We start from the raw sequence: 18,673 nt of genomic DNA, 5'->3' as shown, positions 1-18,673 counted from the left end.
AAAGTAGTACTATTCACACCTGTGTTTTAATTGCATTGTAAGGCATTAACTGTGTTTTTTAAAAGTTTAAGTTTGCTTTAAAGAACAAGGCTTTGATTCAATGTAGGGATTGAACCCAAGGCCTTATATGTGATAGGCAAGCATCCTACCACTTAATGTATGTTCCTAGACCCTTCCTTTTTTATTCTTTTGAAGATAGAGTCTCAATGCTAACTTTAGTTGGCCTTAAACTCATAATCCTTCTACCTCTACCTCCCTAGTAACTAGCATTTAGGCATGATTCATGATAACTAGCAGGGCATTAATTGTAAATTTTATGAATTAAATACTTGGAAATAACAAGTCATTAAATGATTTAGATTCCCTAAAATTCAGTTTAAACACATATTAAATGTTCATATGTTTGTTTGTTTTTTTGGGTCTGGTCATGAGGCCTGAACTCTGGGCCTGGGCATTGTCCCTCAGCTCTTCAGCTCAAGGCTAGCACTCTACCACTTGAGCCACAGAGCCATTTCCGGCTTTTTTTTTTTTCTGCTTATGTGGTGCCGAGGAATGGAACCCAGGGCCTCATGCATGCAAGGCAAGCGCTCTACCACTGAGCCACCTTCCCAGCCCATGTTTTCTAATATATATTTTTATTGTAAAGATACTATACAGATGTTTACAGTTACATGAGTAAGGTAATGAGTACATTTCCTGTTGAGCATTGTTACCCCCTCCTTTGTCACATGTTTGTTTTCTACTGCAGGTGCTGCTACACAAAGCTTCCAGCTCAAGCTATCCCTTGTTCTTTGGCTTGGGTGAGACCAATTGAGGTATGTTTGCATGTTTCCCATTAATCAGAAGACATTTGACTAGTGTGTGTCAAGAATAGTTCCGAGTTCTTAGATACAAAAATAAAACACTGGGCCAGGCACCAGTGGCTCATGCCTAGCTACTCAGGAGGCTGAGATCTGAGGATGGTGGTTTGAAGCCAGGCAGAAAAGTCCCCATGAGACTCTTATCTCCAATAAACAATTCAGAAAAGCTAGAAGTGGCTGTGTGGCTCAAGTGGTAGAGTGCTAGCCTTGAGCCCAAAAAGACCCAGGGAAAGTGCCCAGCACTAAGACTGGCCAAAAAACAAAACCACACAAAACATTGGGACCAGTCCCCCTCCCCCAATATCATTATCTTGAGAATGCAAGGTAGATATGGACACAAAATTGTGCCATGTCATATTTTCTCTAATAGAGGTTTTACAGTGATTAGAAAGACCTTAAAGAAATCACGCCTAACTCTGTTGAAGGCAAAATTAACAGTGTATTAAGTGAAGGTCTCAGAAAAGAGTTGGCACTTGAGTGGGACTTGGAAGATTAGGAATACTATACACAGAAGAGACATTCCAGGCAAAGTAGAATAGCATAAATGTTACAAATTGGAGAAATTGTAATTGTGTTTGGCATATAGAATAATTAGAAATAAATTCATCCCCAATAACATAGTCATTTACTATCAAATATTATATACTATGCATAACTATAAGTGCTGTACTTTTCAGTCCACTGGCAGTGCAGTAGGTTTGTTTTTACAATGTCAGCACAAACACATGAATAACATATCGTGTTGCAATGTGCTAGCACTGGTACAACATCACTATGCAATAGGAATTTTTCAGTTTCCTTATAATCTATGGGAACGCTATTATATATGTAGTATGTCATCAACCAAAGTGGTATATGTAGTTACATAGTACATGGCTGTAAGTAAAAAAGTGGGAGGGCAGTGGGCAGGGCCATGGCCACAGTTGGTGAGTGTTAGATTGCTTGCCCAGTATGTGCCAGGCCTTGAGTTATCCTTAGCAGTGCCACACAAATGATACGTTGTATAAGAAATGCTAACGGAATCTCTTGCACTTCTGAAAGAAAATGAAACTGAGCCAGATGGTAACTGACATCTATAGGAAGGAATGAAGATTATGGAAAATGGTTAATATGTGGGCAAATAAAAAGATTATTTCTGGGCTGGGAAGGTGGCTCAGAGGTAGATTGCTTGCCTTGCATGCCTGAGGCCCTGTGTTCTATTCCTCAGCACCACATAAGCAAAAAGAAAAAAGCCGGCAGTGGTTCTGTGGCTCAAGTGGTAGAGCACTAGCCTTGAGCTGAAGAGCTGAGGAACAGCGCCCAGGCCCAGAGTTCAGGCCCCATGACCGGACTCCCCCCCCCCAAAAAAAAAGATTATTTCTATGTACTCTGAATTCAAGAAACATACAACTTTTAAAAATAAAATAATGACCTCATATTTTGGAGTGTATACCCTGTGTTGATTTATATGTATCCCAAAAGTCTTAATGCCATTTATTAACTTAAGAAATACGAATACTACCAACTTGAAAAACATTGAATGTCTAACTTTTAACTTGGTAATAACATGAATAGCCTAATAATTAAGGCACTGAAACAACAATATACAGAATTTTTTCTTTTCCTTTTTGAAATAAAGGAATGTGTCTTGAATTTAAAATTTTATTGGCATAAATTGTTGATAATATCCTCTAGGCTTGTTTGTATGAGGCAGAGTCTCACTGTGTCACCATAAGTAGCCTATAGCTTGCCAGCTTCCTGCCTCAGCCTCCTGAGTACTGGGATTTCAGGTGTGTGCCACTGCACCCAGCTTTTTTTCCCTTTTGGATAGTGTCTGTTATAGTGTATTTTTTTTTTGTACTAGTATTGGAGCTTGAACTTAAAGCTTGCACTCTAAGCTTCATGTTTTTGCTCAAGGCTGGCACTCTACAACCTGAGCTACAGCTCTAATTCTGTTTTTTTGCTAGCTCAAAGGAGACAAGAGTCCTTTGAATTAGTTTTCCTGGACTAGCTTTGAACCATGATCTTCAGATCTCAGGTTCTTGATTTACAAGCATCAGCTACCAGCACCCTGCCCTTTTTCAGTACTTTTGATGTCTACACCTGTAATGATGAATTCTTTTTATATCTCAAATACTAGTTAATTGTATCATTTCTCATTTCTATGATTTAAAGGGTGTTACGTGCCATTATTTTTATGATTCAAAGAGTGTTACTTGCCATTTTGATTATCTTTTTCTTTCATTTTTTGGATCTGGTCCTGAGGTTTAAATTCAGAGCCTAGATGCTTTCCCTGAGCTTTTGTGCTCTACCACTTGAGCTCCGCTTCTGGTTTTTCTTGTTTTTAGTGGACATAAAAGTCTTTAAGGGGGCTGGGAAGGTGGCTCAGTGGTAGAGTGCTTGCCTTGCATGCATGAGGCCCTGGGTTCGATTCCTCAGCACCACATAAGCAAAAAGAAAAAAGCCAGAAGTGGCGCTGTGGCTCAAGTGGTAGAGCCTTGAGCTGAAGAGCTGAGGGACAGCGGCCAGGCCCAGAGTTCAGGCCCCACAACTGGACCAAAAAAAAAAAAGTCTTCAAGGTCTTTCCTGCCCAAGCTGGCTTTGAACCAAGATCTTCATATCTCAACCTCTTGAGTAGCTAAGTTTACAGGTGTGAATCACCAGCACCCAGCTGTGTTTTGCTTTTTTAAAGAATCAACTTTTGCCTGGCACTGGTGGCTCACACCTATAATCCTAGCCTCCCAGGAGGCTAAGATCTGCGGATTGCAGTTCAAAGCCAATCCAGGCAGAACAGTCTGAGAGACTCTTCTCTCCAATTAACCAGAAGTGACACTGTGGTAGAGCACTAACCTTGAGCAAAACAGCTCAGGGACAGAGCCCTGGCCCTGAGTTCAAGCCCCACAACCAACAAAAAACAAAAAGCAAAAAAAAAAATTTTCATTCTTTTGTCCTTGTTACAAGCATGTGTTTTGCATTTTGTCTTATTTTTATTATTTACTTTCTTTGTTGTTCTTTTTCCAATATTGAAACTTAGATTCTTAATTTCTTGCCTTTCTTTTGGTAGATGTTGTAGTTTTTCTGTTAATACATTTTACTGCTTAGTTGAAATATTCTTCTAATTTTAGCTGGGCACTGTGGGTCTTACCTGTAATTGCAGCTAATTGGGAAGCTAGAATGTGGTTTGAGCCAGGCTAGGCAGAAAGTTCACAAGACCACGTCTCAACCCTTAATTATTGATTTAAACAAATTATTGAATTAAATTTAAAATTATTGATTTATTGATGAATCACTAGATAAATATCAGCCCTTGAAAACATAAAGTAGCTTATTTATGGTCTAGTATGGAATAACTTTTTATAAAACCAAAACCAAAGTTTAGATTTGCCTAGAATAGCAAGTGACTTTACAGTAAAGTAGGTCCTACCTTTTATTCTAACCAAATAATTTGCTATTAACTTACCAGTTTTTAGTTTGGGGACACATTAAAAATACTTTACCTAGAAGTTTTAGGTTTTATTTCTGTGGGAAGATCGGTCTAATGATCCAGCTCATTAATTCTGAAAATGGGAGTTTCTCATGACATGATTATAATTTTCCACAATCTAGTCTGACTCAACAAATCATATGTGCTATTGTTATTTTATGGTTTTATTTTTCCACTTAAAGCCTTAGCTTCCCAGTAATCAATTTTCATAGTGATTACTGTTATTCATGCTTAGATCTACTGTATAACCTAAATTAAATATCTTGATATTTCAGGAACACTGGACATCCCAAGCTATTTTGCAGTTCCAGAAGTTGTGTGGTTTGAAGCCATTAGTGGGAGTGGTGAATGAATACATAGATGGAATCCTAAACATTTTTCTTTGTGATACATCATCAAATGAAGACATCTATTTCCATCATGTCTTAAAAACAGAGGGCCATGCGATTATATGTCGAGAAAATGTACCTTCTAAGGTAGAGCAGTCTGGATGTATTTTAACATATTTTTCTTTAATTCAAACACTTTAGGATGTAAGAGAATTTTAATACAGAAGGTTATTTGACTTTTTAATCTTAGAGACATGTATTAACTTCGTGCTTTTTAATGGAAAGCATCACTTAATCTTCAGATGACCATAAATGAACATTTTGCAAAAAATTTGACTAATTGTCCTTTAGAGGTGAATATGTTTATATTAAACAAATGACCAAATATTCTCTTATCCCAAAGTCCCTAGTTAAGGATATACTAGAGAAGAGCTTTTATTTTGCAGTTATTGAGAGTGGTAGCTACATCACTACACATATTGGTCTTAATTTTTGTAACTAAAACATTTCAATATGGAGAAATGTTCTGACTATGAGATTTTAGAAGATAATGAACTTTCATAGCATTTGAAAATTTCTATGAAGTGTTAACCTTTTCACCTTTTCTCTTTTGATTATGTAATTTAAATACTATTCCTTTTTTTTAATCCTAGGGTTTCAAAAACCTAAACCCTTTAGCTTTATATACTAAAGCCGGTAGAGAGCCAGATGATGTGGTCTTGACAGAATTGGGTTATCCTTCCCAGCAGCGCTGTTTAAAGGAAAACCCAGAGAAAAGTCCACAAACCAAAGATAACATGTTACATACCTTGGTAAGGGGTTTCACAAATATTATAATTACTGTTATTAAGCATAGTGGTCATTTTATATATGAGAGATTTGAGGCTTTCCAGACTTAGGAAATATTGGGACTTTTGCACAAGATGAACAATTAGTCTGTCACTATTGCTGGTTTTAACCTTTTCGTTAGTCTTGTTTCCTCCTACCATATGCTGAATGCCCTTGTTTCCTGCATGTGTTCTTCTATACTACTCCAGGGTCTTTCTCAACTATTGTTTGTGTCATGTAAACATGTTGCCAATTCTCCCTTCCACAGTAATATGATGTGTTATATTACATCACTGGCATTGTCATACATTCACAATATATTAGCTAATTTAATCTTCATAACAATTCACCCAGGCTAAAGGGAAAGTGACACCATAGTAAAAACTTCAGGGGTTTTTTAATGTGCTTTTCCTTTTTTCATGCATGCTGTGAACCCATGGCATTAGATATGCTAGGCAAGTGCTCTACCTCTTGAACCATTCCTCAGAATTCTCCTTTTTATATCTTGTTTTTGAACTCTTTTCTTCTAAGTATGCCTCCCAAGAAGCCTCCCAAGAAGCTAGAATTACAGGCAGGTACCGCTATGACTAGTTTCTGGTTTGTTTTCCCTATTCTTTTTCTTTTTTGGCCTAGCATTTGAACTTAGGGCCTGTGCTTGTCCAGCATGCCACTTTTTAAATCAATCCTCTTGAGTCTTGTGTTCCTTAGGACAAAAGATACTGGTGGCTGAGGTCCAGGAATATTTTGTTTGTTGATATAACAAAGCATTGTATGTTCTTTAAATAAAAAGTAATGTTCAGTATGAATTACATATGTGTGTATTAGTATGATTTCAGTAGATACTAATTAAAAAAGGTAAAATGTCAAGACTGAGTGTGAGCTAGGGCCTGGTGAAGGACACATGTAATTCTAACAGCATTATAAACTCAAGATCAACTTGGGCGGTACATCAAAACCTTATCACAAATAAAATATGACTATTCCTGCCGCATATCAAAATATAGTATAAGAATTTTAGATTTCTAGTTAATGTTGAAATCAAACTTGTTTGACCCATAACAAGCCCAAATTTTACTTAAGTATCATTGCTAAAGAAAAATTATTTCTTCAGTTAATTGAATTTAACCTTTTTTAAGAATTTAACATTTTTAACATTTTTAGAATATTTCCTTATCTGATACCTTCAGATAATCATAATTCAATCCTAGAAATGACTAGCCTTTCCACCAAAAAGAAAGAAAACTCTTCTTTGTTACCTCAGTTTGCATTTTGTGTAGTAGACCTAGTCCTCTGATGATTCCTCCTGTGTTTTAAGTGTCTTTGCAGATTGTGTTATCTTCTTCATTGCAACTTCTCAACCACCTCCCCTTCTCTCTGAATATTTTGAACATATCTTTATGATGACTGCACTCAGAAGACTGTGCACTGTGATTATCTGATTGCTTTCCCTTTATATTTTTACTTCCTTTAAGAGATTTGGTAATACATGCTCAAAAAATGCCTGAAATACTTTAACAGATGGGAAACCTAGGGTCATGATAAATTAGAATAACACATTTGTATGAACTAAAGTAAAAGATACCCTCTAAAATATATAAATACATAGACCTTGGAAACAGCATTAATATTGAAAACAAAACTTTTCTTTTGTGCTACTAGCAGGATGTTAATAATGAAAAGTCTTTAAGTGACCTTAAATCTGTGCCAATGGAACTATTAAATGATTCTGAGTTTAATCCATTGAAAACCCATAAGAGCTGTGAAGAAGATCCTAAGTGGGCCATCCTGGAGCCAAACAACCTGAAGGAAGACAATGAGGTAAGAGAAGGAAAGGGAACAGGTAGTATCTTTTTTATTTTTAAAAATGTAATTAATATAAGTAATTCATAAACGAAGAGGACTTAGAATAAAATGGCTGAGTACCACTACTTTTGGTGTCATACCTCATCTCTCAAAGATGAATTACAGTCTCTCTTTGATAGTCACCAGGACTAAAGCAATGCAATATAACAGGAAAGAGAAAGCATTATCTAGCTTGAGCGTGCAGATTACTATTCGGAACTGGAAGCTGGGAGTCAAGTCAACTAATATATCTGAGGATTGTGGTTCAAAGTCAGCTGGGCAAGAAAGTTCATGAGACTCTTGTTTCTAGTTAACCTCCAAAAAGCTGGAAGAAGAGAACTGTGGCTCAAGTGATAGAATACTTAGCCTCCTAAGTTCAAGTCCCAGGACTGTACAGAAAAAACAAAATACAAAAAAACTTCCATGGGAAAACATGCTTATGACTTAATCTCTGTTCATTATGACTGTAAATTCAACTATAAAGGATAGCTTTACTAGATACACTACGCTGAGGTGAGCACTGGTCGCTCCCACTTATAATCCTAGCTACTCAGGGGGTTGCCAGCCCAGGCAGGAAATCTGTGAGACTTTATTTCCAGTTAACTACCAGAAACCAGAAGTGGCACTGTGACTCAAAGTGGTAGAGACTAGTCTTGAGCAAAAGATCTCAGTGCTCAGGCTTCTAGTTCAAGCCCCATGACTGACTAAAACAAAACACTAGAAGTTGGTAATTATATTTCAGGGCTGGAATGATGTCATTTCATATATACCTTGCTCTTTTAGCGTTTGTGTTGAGAAATCTATTAAGTTTGTTGATACAAATAACCTGTCACTTCTTTGCAGCTTCAATATTCTTTTTCCCCCTGGTCCTGGGGCTTGAACTCTGGGCCTGGGTGCTGTCCCTGAGCTTCATTTGCTCAAGGTTAGCACTCTGCCACTTGAGCCACAGTACCACTTCTAGCTTTTTTGAGTAGTTTAGTGGAGAAAAGAGTCTCACAGACTTTCCTGCCTAGAATGGCTTTGAACCACAATCCTCAGATCTCAGCCTCCTGATCAGCTAGGATGATAGGCATGAGCCACCAGCACCTGCCTTAATATTCTTTATTTGTTCTCATTTTAATTTGTCTGGGGTGTTTTTTTCTGTAGGACCTCTAGTACCTGGGTGAGAGTCTCAAGATAGGAAAAATTTTATTAAATATCTATCTTATCTTAATTTTTATCTTTTCTATACCCATAATTCATAGTCTTTCAATGCTGTTTCATAGCTCTTTCTTGTTTCATTTATTTTTCCTTTGTGTTTTAACTAATTTGGTTTCCCTAATTTATCATTATTCTGCATTTTTCAACTTGTTCTAATCTACTAGCAAGATTTTAGGTATTTGGGTTTTTAGGGTTTTTTTCTTTTAAAATTTCATTTTTTCAGGCTGTCTATATCTTTATTAAATTCTTTTATATCTTACATTGTCTACTTTAGTTCATTTGTTTGTTGTAATTCTCTTTGTCACCTGTTTGTTTTGATTCCTCCACTTTTATCGTTCTTGTCATTCTTTGGAGTACATTGTTCGAAATTTAATCCACTTCACTTTCATTTAGTTCCTTTGTTGTGAAATTGTTGGCATCTGAAGGAGACATGTTTCCTTAGGTTTTTTTTTCATTTTACTAGTATTTCTCTGTTGGTATTTATACATTTGCATGCAAGGTTTTGGGTGGGGGGAGAGTGTAATCTCATAGGATCTTTTGGTTGGAAATGTCCTAGTGTTTGGATACAATTGAGTAGTAACAGGGTTATGGTGAATTCTTATTGCTATCCTGGGAGAGGTCATGGTTCAGTAGTCAAAGATTTGGCCACCCTCGTTTAAGTGCTGGGTCCAATGTGCTATTCAGGGAAAAGAAGCGTAGCTTGGAGGAAGTCAGATAATATACACCCTGAGATCACAACAGTTCCTAGTAATGACAAATCATCACTACTGTTCCAGTATGTTGAAATACAGAAGCAAAGTGTCTGTGTGTGTGTGTGTGTGTGTGTGTGCGCGTGTGTGCGCGTGTGTGAAAAAGAAGACCTTTAATAATAAGCATAGTAATGGAATGGTGATTGGGGGATAGGCCTATTATAGTCACAAGGTATATGCTATTAGAAGACTAGGAAAAGGTAGCAGCTACAGTTATTAGAAGGTGGTGGTGGGGTAATGACAGTTAAAAATAGGTAGAAAAGTCTAGGTAATGATATACTGGGAAAGAGAAGCAAAAGAGAATAAAAGATAAACCAACTAATAAAAACAAAGTAAACAAAAATGATCTGGCAATCCAGTTATCTACAAATTACATAGCTAACAAAGGATTGTGGGTGGATAAATAGCAATAGATGAAGTATAAGTGAGAAAGCTGCTCAATTTGCAGACAGAAGTGTTCAATTGGGAGAGTGATTGGAGAAGGAAGGAAAATCTTGAGGCTGAAAATTTTTGTAATTTAAAAATATTTTTATTAAATAGCTGTACCAGAAGTAAGGTTATGAACACAATGCATCGTGATTAATGTCACCCCTCTAGTGTTCTTCCTCATCTTTTCCCATTCCATCTCTACCCTCAAGTTATGCAGTTTAACTTTTACATAGTGTATATCAAATATAATGGTAAAAACTTTCAGATGCAGGGCCTAGTTGGAGGGAATAGCTCATTGGGGGCATGTCTTTGAAGGGTGGTGTGTGTTTTTTTTTTGCCCACTGCTGTATATTGTGCTTTGCTTTAGTCCTATAGCAATAGATGCAAAACCAGAAACTGAAATTTCTGAAAGCATGAAGCAAAACAAACTTTTTCTCCTTTTACATTGTTTCTCTTAACTTTCCATCACTGTGGCAAACTATGTAACAACCAGAACTTTTCTTATGTTTGTGTCACACTCAGTTTTACCCTTTAGAAACCTTTTGACTCTCCAGAAGGCCCTCTGGTCTTCCACAGTTGGAAGAGAGGTAGGTGCTTGAGTTCTTGGATAGGGAAGGCTGTTTGTAGATAGTACAGCTCTTAATTTCCAGTTCCCTTTTACACTCCTAAAAAGTTCACTTCTAAAATTCTCCTGAATTTGGATTATTGCACTTTCTGAGTATTCCTTAACTAGTTGTTTGCTTTCCTATATCCAGGATGCAGATAGCAGTTTTTCCTTTGGGTCCTTTTTGACCATGGGTTTGACGCTTTGGTGTATTTATACTGTCTTCCCTACTAAGAGACAAAATTGTAAACCTAAATTTTAAACTATGCTGTATAAGAAGTATAAGCCATGATTTCCTTTGTGTTCTGATGCCTTCTAGGATGAGATTCCTACTGGAATGCCATGCCTGGAATCAGTGACCACAGGTGATGATATTTGGGATGAGAACTGGTTACCACTGCGGGCTAGAATGGGAAAAGGTGACGCTGCTGTCCCCCATCTGTTCACCTCAAGCCTTGCTGGAAAGGAACAGTACTCATCATGTGAAGAAATACCACAGAAGGTTAGATCCTAAGAATAACACCAAATCAATACTGGGAAAAAGAAAATTCATATTTAATTGGCCTTGAGAAAGCTATGAGGATTGGTCAGGCTATAATTTAAAAGAAGTTATGAAAGTTTTTTTAAGTGGTGGTAGTAAAGGCTAGAATAGAGAGATATGAAAGACTATTTGAATAGTTGACATTTTAAGTATTAATGATTTCTATTTTTATCATTGACCCCTAGTCAGAGCTTTAGCAATTTAATTATTTTCTCTAATTTTATTTTTGTTGGATTATTCTTGGAGTTTCTGCAGTCAGGATAGTTGCTAATTGTACCTAAGTGTATGACTGAAATTTAACTAACTTTCCTACAGTTATAAGAATGAAGAAATAGGCCTTAGAAATGTTCCTTAGTATTTATCTGTACCTTTTAAATGTTAATCATAAAAAAAAGCATCTAGGCAGAAAAGTGGTAGTAAACCCTGTATTTATTTTTATGAGATTAGACCCAAGGGCTTAAGATATTGGGTACAGTGAGGCAATGAGAAAAGTCACATTACCTTCCAAGCCCAAGTCATTCTGTTCTAGGCTGGTGTATCACTGTTACTTGTTTATTGTTGCATATTTTTTCTTTCTTTAGGACTGGTGTTTTTCTCCATCTGAAGATGTATGGGATGGTTCAGGGCAACATTCAGGCCTTGTTAATGGAATGAATATAGAAATTCAGAAAGCAGAAGGGCTGGCTGCTCAAGAAAAAAATACTGGCACAGCCAGAATTGAAATGGTAAATATGTAGTGAGTGTTACTGTGATGGTTTTCAGAGTAAAAATGATGGCTCTTAGCATTTGGTAGGATACTGATACATAAAATACATAATGGGATTTAAATTAATTTTAATATAGTTTTTGTCTCCTTCAGAAGATAATGTTAGACCCAGAACTAAAAAGTTGATTAAACTCACATAGGGATAAATAGGTTCCTCCCATAACTTAGGTATCTTCCTCAGTATAGACCAGTACCATACTGTTTTGGCAGAAAGCATTAACCATGGCAAAAAAAAAAAAAAAAACCATTTGTTTCTCAAATATATAAGGAGCATCTTGAAACCAGCAGAAAAGCTTATACCATTTTCTCTCTAGATTATTTAATTATGACTAAGTAGCTTTCATGATCATTTCTGTGATCTGACTGCTCCTCACTGATGTATCATATTTGCATATATTGTAATGTGAACATTATTATGAACATTATATGTTGAGAAGAGCTTGATCTGAACATCTAGCTTTTTGAAAGTTTTATTATATGAAAATATTTGTGTTTTGAGTAAGGAAACAAAAAAGACTTAATTCATGTCACTTTCTTTGCTCCATTTTTTAACAAACTTAAAAGGGTCCTTTGGATTCTTCCACACTGCCTAAACTGGAGGAACTCTACATCTCTCTTACCCCATCACAGCTATCGACAGAAGGGATCCAGTTTGAAACTAGACACATTAAGACTCAACCAAAATACAGTCAGTTGTCCACACAGTTGTCCAATTCAACTCCTGCAATGGATGACTCTCCAGAAAAATTCTCTCCATCTGGTAGGTTTACATATAATTGTGTGCTCACACTTGACAAATACATTGTAGCTGTGTTGCTAAAAATCTTCACTTAACCTTTCTCGGAACATTTCTTGAAAGATTGCTGACATTAACAAACATTTGTCCTAAGACCTATCTTCTTTTGTTGTTGTTGACTTTTTTTTGGGGGGGGGTCTGTCATGGGCCTTGTATTCTGGGGCCTGGGTGCTGTCCCTGAGCACTTCAGCTCAAGGTAAGCACTCTACCCCTTGAGCCACAGAACCACTTCTGATTTTCTGGTGGTTAATTGAAGACTTTCCTGTCTGGGCTGGCTTTGACCCACAATCCTCAGATCTCAGCCTCCTGAGTAGCTAGGATTATAGGTGTGAGCCACTACTGTTTTTATAGCTGGTTTCATATTTATATAGAGCAAAATGTGCCATTTTCAAATGGTTCTCAACAAGTGCATACACTCATAGTATTTGTAGCAACCTGAAAAGTGCCCTTGCACCTCTTTGTAGTCAGTCCCCCACCTATTTACTGGCCTCTGAACCTGTCACTGCCTAGAATCATGTAAATAGTTTTTATGTCTGGCTTCTTTCATTTACCAAAATGTTATGATTTCATTTATCTGTAACTAAATTTTCTGGACCATATAATAACTGTTTTCTAAAATGGCCTTATAATTCACATTTCTTCAGTCAGAAGTAAAAGTTCCAGTTGGTCCTCAGCCACCAGATGGTATTTTTTATCTATTTTAATTTTGGCAGAAGCAGTATTATAATTTGCATTTTTGTTTACTATGATATTGGCAATCTTTTTGTGGACTTGCCATTCATATCTTTGTTTATTACTTTCCAATAACAATCTTTCATGTACTTGCCATTCATCTTTATTCCTTATTACCTTCCAATAATATACTTTTCTCCATCCCAGGTGTCAATCATTACTTTTTTATAATTATTGATTTCTAAGTAACTTGATTGTGATCAAAGAAAAAATTCTCTCAAACCTTTTAATTGTTGATATTTAATAGCCTAGAGTAGGTTCTTTTTTTTTTTTTTTGTCGGTTGTGGAACTTGAATTCTGGGCCTGGGCATTGCCACTCAGCTCTTCAGCTCAAGGCAAGCACTCTAACACTTCTGGTTTTCTGAGTGGTTTATCGGAGATAGAGTCTCACAGACTTTCCTGTCCTGGGTTGGCTTTGAACCACAATCCTCAGATCTCCGCCTCTAGAGTAGCTAGGATTACAGGTGTGAGCCACCAGCGCTCATGCTCTATAGAACAATGTACAAACTGACAATGGGTAGATCAATTGATAGTGTTGTATTCTATATAACTTTTGCTCATGTATTAAAGATGTAATTGTTGAACTTTCCCGTTATAGTGGATTGTCAGTTTTCTAAGGTTTTGCTTCAAATATTTTGAAGCTTTATTAGGACTTTTCACCCTGTTGATAGTACCCTGCTTTAATTATATTTCATTTTTCCTATCTGCACCCTCTTGGTAGTACCCTGCTTTGATTATATTTCATTTTTCCTATCTGCATCAATAGATTTTTGTATAAATGACATGCAGTTTGGTCTCGATTGGTTTGATTCTTTGTGGATTTTTTTTTTTTCCGCCAGTCCTAGGGCTTGGACGCTGTCCTTGAGCTACTATTTGCTCAAAGTTCGCATTCTACTACTAAGCCACTGTGCCATTTCTGGCTTTTTCTGAGATTAATTAGATTCTCACAGACTTCCCTATCTGGGCTGGCTTCCAACTGTAATCCTCAAATCTCAGCTTCCTGAGTAGCTAGAATTATAGGTGTGAGCCACAACTGCCCAGCTTCTTTGTGTTTGTTTTTTTTATTAGGCTGTACTGGGACAGACTTTTTAGTCTGGGTACTAACTGCTGTTTCTCAGGATACTGGTTGGGATTTGATGTCACATGTATTAACATGTCATTTCCACTGTAGTAGGTGAGAATTCAAAATGGTTGGGGCTTGATGCAAGTTCTTATAATTGTTTGTCCCACTATTTTGAGGTGGTACCCTATGCTGGCCTGAGCAGTTTTTTTGCACAGGAAGCAGATCACTGCTCAGTCTAAGTGTAAGATCTCTTGCTATAGGTCCCCAGCTCTTTGCCCTCTATAGCTGCTCTCTCCTGGAGCTTTATACTCACAAATTCTAGATAGCTGTCCTCCCTCAATATTGAACTTTGTCTTCTGAGGAAGGCCTCACACTCAGCCTGCACTTCTTTTCCTATATTCATAACCTGAACATTTTTTCTAGGAGTAAGTGAAAGCGCCTCTAATTTGTTTCCCTTCTCTTAGGCATCACTGTCCTGCACTAGTCTTAAGTTGCTCCATACAATCCTTCCAGGTTCCTAGTTCTGTAGTGGGGGAGAATATATACAATTCCTGTTCAATCTGGCTGAACGTAGGCATTTTGCTACTCTTCTTTGGCCATTTGTTCTTGCTTCCATTCATTCAGATAGATAGATAGATACCTTTTAAAATATGAACTCATCTAGTATCTCTTATAAAACTACATTTTTTCATTAGAAATATCTCCTTTTCTCTCTGTGAGCATTAGTTTTGTACTTTAGAATTTCATTAACAAATGGAACAAATCCTCTTTAACATAACTGAACATAAAAAACTATAAAGAATTGCACTATGCCTACTTTAGCTTTAAAATTGTTTTTGGGGGGGTGGGGGTCCGGTTGTGGGGCCTGAACTCTGGGTCTGGGCGCTGTCCCTCAGCTCTTCAGCTCAAGGCTAGCGCTCTACCACTTGAGCCACAGCACCACTTCCGGCTTTTTTCTTTTTGCTTATGTGGTGTCGAGGAATCGAACCAAGGTTCGATGCGAGGCAAGCACTCTACCACTGAGCCACCTTCCCAGCCCTGCTCTAAAGTTTTGAAATCTGTTTTTAAGATTGACAGCAGTGCCTGTCATGGCACTGTTGCTGAATTTTTTAAAGCAGGTATTCTCCTCCCCACCCCCCCAGTCTGGCTCAGTCAAACTCATTATCCTCCTGCCTCAGCTTGGGTTTTCCTCCAAGGATTTGGGATTACAGGAATGTACCACTATGCCAAGCGAATATAAGAAGCATGTTATCTTAGATGAAGAACTACTTTCCTCCTCTCCTCTCACTGTGGCAGGCACATAGACCAGCTACTTCACCTTCTAAGAATGTATAACATCCTCTTTCTTGGTCATTTCTACACTACACACTAATGTGTGTGGTATGGTGATAATTTAATGTGATGACTAGTTCTTGTTAGTTCCCAGTCTAGTATGATTTTGTTCTTTTTTTTTTTATGATTTTGTTCTTATTGGCAGAGACTTTTCATTGGAACCACTGGCAATAAGAAATGCCTAGGGGATACCATTTTTCTCAGTGCTGAAAGAACTTACTGGATATGAATTTATACAATTCTGAAATATTCTTCCGATTCATGTTTCTTTTTGTTGCCTAGTTTCTGACTCAGCCTCTCTGCTTGGCTATTGGTTGTTATCACCACCTAACAGATGGTGGTTGTACGACATGTTGGTAAAGACTGATTTGAAAACCTCTTGAAAAGATTCCTGTTTTCTCTCATTTTTAGTGGAGAGCTCTCCAGGGAGCATAAAGAATGAAGATTTTTCTAGTAATGATGCTGTCACTGTGTTCAAGGACAAGAGTCAAGGTGGCATAGACCAGCTCTCTCTGATTTTGTCTCCCACGCACCAGATTTCTCAGAAGCTCTACATTCCTCGAAGCACAGCCACTGCTGCCTTAGGAGCTGCTGCCCGGCTGGCTACATCCACGAGCCTCTTGCACTGGTACCCTAGTATGAAAGGGTGGCAGCACGCGGGGCAGGGCGGGGAGGCGGCTGGAGAGAAATAGCATTTGTAGTGAGGTTTTGTCTTCTAGTTCAAGTTTGCTGTTCACTTAGCTGAGTGGATGTTGATTTTTATTTCATTTTCATGATTTTATTTCATTGTGTATGATTTTGTTCACCTTTATTTTTAATGCAACAGTTCAAAGGAGTTTTTGTTTCTATAAATGTTTCTTGTACATATCATCACTGATAAATGAAAACCGAAAATCTGATGTTTTGTGATCCATATTTAGCAAGACAAAAGTATTCTTACCTATCTCCAGAAAGAGAATGTTTGAATCTTTAAAATCTTAGGTTTTCTATCATAGAGCACCATTTATTTCAACCAAACTATGTAACTATGTCAACTAAACCTGTCCATGTACTTTGTACCCCCATTCCTAAAAATTAAGAAAGGCTATTTTTCAGAATAAATACCTGAGACATAGTTGAGTCATGTCTAAAATTCCCTGCTTGTCACTTTTTGTGGTACAAGGGTTTTGAACTAATGACTACAGGTACTGTACTACTTGAGGTATGCCTCCAGCTTGTTATTTAGATTGGGTCTATTTTTTGTGTGTGGGGCTGGCCTTGCACCACAATCCTGTCTATGCTTCCTGTGCAGCGGGGACTAACAACCAATAAAACCATCTTGATTGAGATTGGTGTCCCATTTTTGGCTTGGCTGACCTCATACTAATTCTCCTGATCTCTGCCTACCAAGTAGCTGAGATTGCAGGCATACCCCACTATGCCCAGCAGCAGTAGTATTCTTTAAGCATTTAGACTTTTGTTGTTGTTAGTGGTGGTGGGGCTTGAACTCTGGGCCTGGGTGTGTTCCTCAGCCCTTCAGTTCAAGACTAGCACTCTTCCATTTGAGCCACAGCACCGCTTTTCTGAATGGTTTATTGGAGATAAGAGTCTTACTGACTTTCCTTTAGGCTGCCTTTGAACTGCAATCCTCAGATCTCAGGAGAGTAGCTAGGATTACAGGCATGAGCCACCAGCGCCTGGCTTTAGACATGTTCTTATAGTGTGCAAAAGACTGACAAATCATAGACAAGTAAAATTGAGGGACGTTTTTGTGCTAAAATGCCAGACTTATCCCCAAATTTTAATAAAGATTATTTCTAGTATAGAATCATTTCTTACTGTGCACAGGAGGCTCTGACCTAGAGGATTGCAGTTCAAAGCCAGTTAGCCAGCCAGAATCCAGAACAGAGATGTGCTCAAGCCCCAGAAACCGGCATGGAAAAAATAAAATTGCTAACATGTTGCATATAATGTGACATGCCTGGTCTCCTTTTTGTAAAATGAGAATACTGCTTGTTATATAGTACACATGCCAAGAAAGAAAATGGGATAGCAATAAATATAGAAGCACACTTAAGGTACTGTTGGCCAAAGCAAGTTAAGTAATCATAAAGCCAAACCCAAAATCTTTGATTTTCTTCTTAATCCTTAGAATGTTTAAGATCTAAACTCCAGATTTACTTTTCAGTCTAATATATAACATATAAGAATGATGATACACTGACAAAAGACTATAAAGTATCCGGATATAGCACTAATAGTTGTTCCAACAGTTTCAGTGGGCTCCCATTGGGGATTTTTATTATTTTTCAAACACTGTTATTAGAGAATGGTATGGTCATTAAAGGGTTAAATACCATATGCAATATTCATGAGATGAAGTGCTGTTTTTCATGTTTAAATAACGCCTTTTGAAATTCCTCTTTAAAGTAGGATTTCAAACTTGAGCCACTATGTTCAGAGGAGATCAGGCATGTTCAGGGTGGTATGGCCATAGACAGAGCCACTATGTTCAATTTGGCCTAAATCTGACCATTGAATTTATAACCTGACAGGAACTAATTGTATATTCTGAAAGTTAGAAATTAGGAAATAACTCCACTCGGGCTTTCCAGGCTCCTATTCTTTTGCAAATTGTTGGGTAGAGAATCTTAGAGCCATCTCAAATTGATAAGTGAGTGGTTAGCACGCAACATCTTAAGTTAGAATTAAGAATGAACCTTTGACAGACATATATATTTTTATTACTTGGCTTTGACTATGTGAACCTGCTTACCTATTTTGTCCCTAGTGTGGGCATTGTTTGGTAATTAACTCACCCAAAACATCAAATTTAGTAGGCTATTTGAAAATATTTCTGTATAAGGCCAGGAATGAGTGTACAGAAGAAACCACCTATAATCCCAGATCTCAGTAATTGAGGCAGGAGGATTGAGAGTTACAGGCCAGCTTCAGCTATATAATGAGAATATCTGAAAAAATGGAGGGAGGGAAGTATGTAGATGCCCTGTGGTTTACATACAGTTACAATTTATTGTCTAAAAATGGATTGACACCTACCCTTTAAACATGTGTGAAAGAGCAATTAGTATTGAAAATCCTCAGGAATGCTGGCTAGCAGATGAGAGCCTGAGAGAGAGGGAGCAGGGTAAGAACATAG

At 37.4% G+C, this 18,673-nt stretch overlaps 1 protein-coding gene and 1 long non-coding RNA gene across 7 annotated transcripts in view; one reads left to right on the top strand and one right to left on the bottom strand.

The window, feature by feature from the left end:
* Positions 1–18,673, bottom strand: part of LOC138835798 (uncharacterized) — a 123,290-nt gene that overhangs the window by 26,860 nt on the left and 77,757 nt on the right. The window lies entirely within an intron of this gene.
* Tdrd5 (tudor domain containing 5) overlaps positions 1–18,673 on the top strand; it is an 82,907-nt gene that overhangs the window by 42,985 nt on the left and 21,249 nt on the right. For 2 of the 6 annotated variants that reach the window (XM_070034355.1, XM_070034354.1), the window contains exons 11-18: positions 749–815; positions 4,599–4,799; positions 5,306–5,464; positions 7,140–7,298; positions 10,624–10,806; positions 11,427–11,570; positions 12,176–12,371; positions 15,946–16,162. In XM_070034355.1, the coding sequence (XP_069890456.1) occupies positions 749–815; positions 4,599–4,799; positions 5,306–5,464; positions 7,140–7,298; positions 10,624–10,806; positions 11,427–11,570; positions 12,176–12,371; positions 15,946–16,162 (1,326 nt within the window). Of the gene's footprint in view, positions 1–748; positions 816–4,598; positions 4,800–5,305; positions 5,465–7,139; positions 7,299–10,623; positions 10,807–11,426; positions 11,571–12,175; positions 12,372–15,945; positions 17,555–18,673 lie in introns of those variants that run through there. The other 4 variants (XM_070034357.1, XM_070034358.1, XM_070034356.1 and 1 more) reach the window with 4 other exon arrangements.

The sequence above is a fragment of the Dipodomys merriami genome, unplaced genomic scaffold, assembly GCF_024711535.1.
Source record: "Dipodomys merriami isolate MVZ:Mamm:240054 unplaced genomic scaffold, mDipMer1.0.p SCAF_24, whole genome shotgun sequence".
Lineage (NCBI taxonomy): Eukaryota > Metazoa > Chordata > Mammalia > Rodentia > Heteromyidae > Dipodomys > Dipodomys merriami.
Note: the sequence above shows the minus strand (reverse complement) of the source record. Positions and strands in the feature narration are given on the sequence as shown.